Source organism: Haliaeetus albicilla, chromosome 6 (assembly GCF_947461875.1).
Source record: "Haliaeetus albicilla chromosome 6, bHalAlb1.1, whole genome shotgun sequence".
NCBI classification, from domain to species: Eukaryota; Metazoa; Chordata; class Aves; order Accipitriformes; family Accipitridae; genus Haliaeetus; species Haliaeetus albicilla.
In genome coordinates, this window is record NC_091488.1 from 12,451,813 (window position 1) to 12,459,221 (window position 7,409).

The following is a 7,409-nucleotide window of genomic DNA, read 5'->3' on the forward strand; positions in this document are numbered from 1 at the left end:
TTAGAAAGCTCAAGTTTTTAAATCTTACATGAGACACTTCAGCATAGTTCCATTTCCTGAGGGAAAAAACTTCAATGTTTGAATTTGTTGTGGTAAGATAAAAAATAATTCTGCATGTATAAAAGTTGCTGCCAAATCAAGCTGTTCTCCGATGGACAGTATGGCTACATGCAGTTTTAATAAATAATTAAAAGAAGGCAGGTGTTGTATACATACAGTTTTCATGTTGAAAAACCCATTAAAGCCTCAAGTCTGCACATCCTCCAACAAATGAATAACTGTATGCACAGGCTGTCCACATACAGTAGCATTTCCATAGTCATAGCTCCAGTGTTTTTCATACCACACATTTTTAGACTATTAAAGCCTTGGTGGTGTGACAATGACACAATTTCCAGACAGCAGCAATGTACTTTGTGAAACAATTTCAAGTGGAACCTTTAAGCCAGTGCATTTATAGATTCAGAGCAAGTGCAGATATCAAGTATGGCTCAGGTGAGTGGTGCATTGGCAGGGGCTTATCTCTTAAAAGAACTAAAGCACACAACCATACCCATTTACCTTACTAAGAGAGAATTCCTTGAGGAAGAGCAACTATGTCATTTAGTATACAAATTCTCCTGAAGATTTCAGTATTTTCTTTAGAGCTTACTTTTTTTGCTAGCAGGAATTTACCACACAACCTAGTTTTCCTTTCAGAGATGACTAGTCACACACACACAAAAAACCCCAAAACTCTCTAGGAAACACATGGCTACACAAAGCAGATGAAGGTATAAAAGGAACAAATGCAAAGCAGATGAAAAAGGACGGAGCCACCTTACACTCACCTTTCAGAACTGGAATAGACCAAAAGCCTATAAAGAAGAGAGCTGAATATGCCCTCTTCACCCCCATCAGTAAAGCAGCACCAGAAGAATTGTCTCAGAGCCAGTTATAAGTGAAATCGGATTGTGAGAGGAAAGTGGTTAACACTTCACTTCCTTGAGATGCATCCAATATCTGTATCATTTTGGTGTGCCCTGTGTTGTAGGCTGTAAACTCTTTGCTGTGTATTATTAGCAAAGTAGCTAGCAAAAGAGCATTCTGGTCTGACTAAACCTCAGGATTCAGTCCTAGCAGTAGCCAGTGATTTAATCGGTTAAAAGAAACAGTAAGCTTAGACAGACCCACCATAGAAGACCAAGACATGGATGGGCTGACACTCCTATAGCTCACAGCATTTACTTCCAAACACAGCATTTTAAGAGAATAATTTTTATCCTGGTTCCAAATGCCTTCTGAAATTCTGAGATGCTTGCTGTTCTGAAAGAGTACTGAAAAAATAACCATTTCAGAAAACAGCCAATCGCAAAAGTAAAAAAAAGCATCTTCTTCCCCCCCCCCACCTTTAAGCTACTGCATGCTCTACTAACCTCAACAATAAATTGTAGACATGCAAGATCATAGGACAGATATTTGGCAGCACAGCAATACTATATTTACTTCAGATACTTTAGAATTGGGAGGCAAAAATAAGCAGTTGTATGAACTACTGTATCTACAGTTTCTTGCTGTGCAAGGGGCCATACACCCCACTGCATCAGGCTCTGGGAAAGTTCCCCAGTGTCGGCTGGGTGGCAGTGGGTCTATCAAGAAGCCAAATAAAAAGCAGCTGTGAAAACCCACTCCTTTTACTCGCTTTGCTTCGCCATCCGCAACAGACTCTTTCCACCTGTCATGACTACCCACATGGGCAATAACGTTTGTATGCTAGCCAAAACATTAAGATTTCCTTACCTTTCTTCCTCCACCACGGCCCTTCTTGGATAGAGTATGACAGTTCTTTAAACTCAATATTCACAGCTGGTCTGCGGGGTAGGTAGGAGAAACGATGAGCTTCTGTCAGAGTATTGTCCACTTTTTTTAAATGTCCATTCATCAGTCGAACATCTTGGTTATCTGTGCCATTTGAGACCACTTCATCCACCGAAACACACACTGACTTTGGCTCAGCCATGGTACAAGCAGAATTGCTGCCGTTCTAGAGGAAAGAAGTTGGAGAATGGACAAATTTCACAGACTTTTGTTTAGGAACACGTTTCAAAACCTCCTGCATCAGAAAAATTATTATTTAAATAACACAAGAATCCAGCACAGTAATGTGCTGAAAGGGGAAAAAAATAAAACGATTTTTTGTTTGTTCTGCCAGTGTCTTGACAGAAGAGGTAAAAGAGCTCTTGGACTTGCAGCACACAAAGGACAGTTCATTTAGCACCAGTTTCCCCTCAAAGGGTATATACACAGCAAACTAGTATCTTCAGAACAGAGTAGCTCTTGCACCAGATTAATAAATTTATAAGTTCAGTCCCCATTGTATTTGGTTTCTCATGCACTCAAAGAATTTGGTTCTAGCTACTCTGATTCCACTTAGCTCTTATTCCTTTGGATCAGCATATACTCCGTAAACGTGAAACTGCACAAGTTATATTTCTGTGAATTTTAAAATGTACTAGTTTGTGCTTTAGTTGCTGCCGCACTGATAGTTCTGGGGACTCTGCAACCTGGAACAGTACAACTTCTTTCCTAGAGGTCTGTTAGGAAATCACAGCGCTTTCCACCCAAATTCCTTGCACACTTTCCTTGCTTGGCAGTGATCCCTAATGGAAATCTTATCAGCTACATAAACATATTAAACCCAGCTCCAGTACTGCACCATTGACACTGTAAGGTCAATGCTTTATGCTTACAGCCATACCTCTTACTACGCTTTGCCAGTCGTAGCACTCAGTGCAATTCCACTTGGCAATATTTGGACTGAATCTCTTCCCCCTCCTCTCCTGACCATGACAATGGCCTGCTACCTGCCCTTCTCTTCTTTTTCATTATGTACACAAAATCTGAACTTTTTCCATTCCTTTTACCTGCATGAGCACCTTGTACTGATATCAACAGGCTGTGTGTAAGGCCAAAAGTAAAACAGTCATGAATTTTCTTCAGCTAAACAGAATTTTAAACAGTTCAGAGGCTGTTCATTGTAATCTGTTGTTTGGAGTATGTCATAAGCAGGGCCCAACATCTGCAAAGTTGTCTATTAGAAAAATCAGTACTTTTAATGTAGATCTGTATTGGAAAAGACTTCTGTAGCTGGCTTATGTGCTGCCCCATCTACCCAACAATCTACATGCCCCCAAAGGTATCTCTTGGAAGGTGTACGTGCTGCACTATTTTTCAAGGCATCAGTGTTGAACACCCCCAAACAGAGAGCTACAGGTCATGCCAGTGTCTCCCCCTACTTGTCCTCCAATATAACTAAGAAGTCACACTGCATCCTTTTCACTGTGCCATTTTCATCCTTTCTGTCACGGTTACTGGTCTTCCCATTTATGTTGTAAAAGCAGTGCTCCTCAGATTGGTCACTTGTCATGAGTGTTGATGAAAAACATTAAAAAAACAGCCCTACATAACCACTGATGAAAAATATTTTAAAAAATCATCCTATATAACCACTATATAGCTAGCGTCTTCACATTCTTCATGCATATGCCCCAATTCTAGACATAAAAATCAGCTCTGCTTGCCACATTTTCTCACGAAAAAGATTTTAATTGTGCTCTCAACTTACTCAGAGGTCAGGTATCCAGTAACACTTACTCCCAATTTCTTAAATAGTTGATTGTAATGGTATGTAATTTGAACATAATAAAAGTAATGTGAAACATCTTAGAACTGAACAATTAAAGTAGTGGAACCTCCCTCCTCCCTAAAATATAAGAGAAGATGAGTTAACAATATTCTTTTCTCAGTGTTTTCTGTGGCACTCATAAGCTGTTTGGTTCAGAGGAACCACTAAGCACCTTCACACGTCAGAGGGAATATCCGAAAACTAACTCTCAATGAGCAGGTAGGTCACCTTGAGTATTCAGGTGACAGTCGGAGCTTCTCCAGTTTAGGTCAATACAAAAAAGAGATCCTCTGGACAAGGTCCGTGTTTCTGCCTACTTAATCATCTGCGAGTATGAAGCCAGAGACTTTTGTTCCCGAGACATTAAACAAACCGTTCCAATCACGCAGTGGACCCAAACGCCTGTTTTCAGCAGAGGGTGACAGAGTCCTGCCAGCCCTGGGTCCAAACCCACCTCCTGCAGGGACCCCCTGCTACGGGCGAGGATTCCCCCGAGAGACTGGGGCGGCACAAATGGCTCCCAGTGGCGGGATGGTCTTCGCTCGCAAAGAGGTGGGCAACGCCCGGGGTTACCACAGCCACAGACTTACGCGAGCCCCGCGTAACGGCTCCTCAAACGCACCTGAACCCCCTTCGTGTATCTGCTAACACCAACTGACCGTTCGTTTCTCCACTGACATACCGATGCGTATCTACAGCCGCGCACGTCAAACTGGTGTCCGTTTCAACCCCCCCTGCCCAACAGGCATGAAGAGCATACGTTCTCAGATCTTCCTCGGTTCCGTACAGTTTTATTTCTCACACAGTTTTATCCCCCCGCAAGGAGCTGGACCGCTTCTCGGCGCCCAACGGGCACGGCAGCAAACGCCCGCCCGCTCACAGCGGCAGGACGGTCCCACAGGCTCTGCCCGCTCCTTCCCCAGCCGCCTCCCCGCCGAGCCTCTGCGTGTGTCCCCCCCCGCTCCCGCCCATGTGCCGCTCGCCCCGGGTGTTATGCAAAGGTTACGGTCCATCCGCAAATCTGTTTGGAAAAACGGCGGGGCGCAGCGGCGCAGGGAGCATGCTCGGAGCAGCCGCTAATCCCCGTCTTAGCTACGGCCCGGAGGTAACCAGCGGTCAAGCCCCGCCAATGCGCCGCCGTCCCCTCGCACGCCCCGCCGCCGATCGGGGGCTGCCCCGCACCCCGTACCTGGCACCCCGCGGCGGGACGCAGCCCCGGGCCCGCTGACCGGCCCCGGTTTTCCCTCAGGGAGCGCGGGAAGGCGCCCCGCGGAGCCCTCCCTCCGTCCCCCACCGCCCCGCGCCTCGCCCGCCCCGGCCGCGCAGCCCCATCCCGCCCGCCGCTCGCCGCGGCCCCGCGGAGGGAGGCAGGGAGGTGCAAGGGCGCGCCTTACCAAAGCGGTGCCCAAGGAGAAAGCCGCCATCAGACATGCCATGTGCCCCGCTGCCCGCCCGGCTGCTGGCGGCGGCTCCCGCTCCGCCGGCGCCGCGCCGAGCCCTCGAGTGCCGCCTCTCCGCCCGGACTGGCTGCGGGAGGCAGGCGGGCAGGGAAGGAACGGCCTCCAGCCGCGCTGGGGCCGCCTCCGCCCCGGCCCGCCGCGGCAGGTACGGCCCCCGCCCGCCCCCGCGGCCCCCGCCGCAGGGCTGGCAAGAGCCCGAGGGCCCCCAGCCCGCGGGGGGCCACTCCGCCGGGGGAGGCGTGGGCAGCGTGACCCCCGCTGTGGGCAGCAGCCCGTCCCGCGGGTGGCCGCGGGTTTCCTTTCCTCTCTATGGAAACACCCGGCAGACGCTTCTCCAGGGGCCTGGGGGCCGCAGACAGACCACTCTCTGGGACATCACTGAGGAGGGCTGCCGAGCCTTGCCTCCACGCTCATAATTGGCACAGCTCGCGGCCCGGCTTCCTAATGAGCTCCCGGAGGGGGCGCGGGATGGCGTTCCCTGAGGAAACGGGGAATCGAAGCGCCGTCTCATTGCGCCTTGTGCTGTCCCACCCGCGTGAGGACGAGATGGCTCTTCTGGCCCTGGGACTCGCACGCCATTGATTTATAAGCTGAGCAAGCTGTTGTGGTTCAGAAATGGAGAGAGAGGAAGGTTGTCACGGAATTTCCGTCTTTGTTCTTTTTTTCCTCAAATCGAAGACCTGCATTTCAGGCAGGTCCTGCAAAGATGGGGGCCCGAACCGCACGCTTGCCCTTGAAGTGCAATGGGTGGTGTTCACGTGCGTTAGGCTTGTGTTGGCGCTGCTGACTTGAATCTTGATCCGTGACTAGGTTTTGAGTTAGATTCATTAGCCACACTACCCAGTGGCAGAAAGCTCTGCCCAGCCAGTTCACCAAGAAGGCAGATAGTGGAAGACCCACCAACCATCTGAAGTGCCTCTGAAGTTACGTACCCGCTGGGCCTGTTTTTGGCGTGTGCTGAGGCTCCCTCTCTATTCCTCTGGAAGCAGCAGGAAGAGGGGATAAATTACACCAGGGGCCTGAGAATTGGATTCAAAGCGTCTACCAAACATTACATACATGAGTTCATAATCTGTGAGGAATCTTCTCACCAGGGAGCTTGCCATAACGCTTGGTGCTCACGCAGCGTTGTGCAGACGTGGAGGTAATCTTCACAAAGCCCCTGGAAGGTAGGTAAGTATTTTATCCTTGCTGAGCTGCGGAGGGGTGTTTACTGTAGGTGGCACAGCACTGCAGGGAGGGAGCACAGAACATCTGCGATGGGTCAGACAGGGGCCCCTCTTCTGCAGTACCCTCCCTCCTGGCAGTGGCTGGGAGATGGATACTCAAAGAAGAGCTTAAGGACAGGGCTGGCTTGTATCAGACATCTCCCTAATACTCTCCCAGCCTACAGCCATTTTCAGCTCAAGGACTTCCTGACGTAGTTATCGCTCCTGAATGTGCTAATAACCCTCAGTAGATAACTCTTCCATGAGAGAAGACACCCCCCTTGGAAACATACAAACTTTTACCATCCACTACATCCTATTGCCAAGGAATAGCGTGTGGAGACTCACTGGGCTTGACCTTGGATTCAGTCTGTAGATGTTGCAGAAAACCATTTAGTTGTAACTCATGCATTGAGGAAGAAATGCCTACCTGTTACGGAATACCAGACCAAACATGGATGGACCCATCCAGAACTCCTCTCTGAAGGCTTGAACTGTGTTTGAGAAGAAATTTGAAATACAATTATCTCCTAATATTAGAAATAAAGAGAAATTGTGAAGCATTCTTCAGTGAGGGTCCAGGGTTTTAATTAACTTGATTTGGAGCATGTGTCTGTAGCACCTAAAATATATTCAAGCTTGCCTCTTTTATTTTCCCTTAGAAACATTGAAAAGGCTGTATTAACTCCCTACAGGACCTGGAAAGGGCCGTGAAATACTGCTGTATATGGTTAAGGCATTTACAGGGTAAAACAAACTGCTGAAAGACCTCATGTATTTTAACTGTGAGGTGGAACAAGATACAGAGAGAGAGCAAGAGATACTCTCAGTGAATGTGTGATACAGACCCAGCACGATGCTTACTATCCTCTGTTTTAACTTCTTAAAGGCTCAGGAAGAAGCAAGGAAAACAACATAAAGGCTGTAACGAAACTTAAATGTACAGTACTGAAATCTGCTGCACAAACAAAAGTTTTAGCTCTGTAAGCAGCTTACGGTACTAAGGGCTGAACTGTGCCTTTCACAAACCAGTCCTTGGCAGGAAGGCATGCGCTGCCTGTTGGCTGCAGGACTGTC

The 7,409-nt window shown here is 48.3% G+C and overlaps 1 protein-coding gene across 1 annotated transcript in view; it reads right to left on the reverse strand.

The window, feature by feature from the left end:
* Nucleotides 1-5,233, reverse strand: part of ABCG1 (ATP binding cassette subfamily G member 1) — a 55,002-nt gene extending 49,769 nt beyond the window's left edge. The window contains exons 1-2 of the mRNA XM_069785058.1: nt 5,059-5,233; nt 1,780-2,023 (exon numbers count right to left, since the gene is read on the reverse strand). Coding sequence (XP_069641159.1) covers nt 1,780-2,023; nt 5,059-5,100 — 286 coding nt within the window. The 5' untranslated portion in view covers nt 5,101-5,233. The remainder of the gene's footprint in view (nt 1-1,779; nt 2,024-5,058) is intronic.
* Between the last annotated feature and the right edge of the window lie 2,176 nt (nt 5,234-7,409).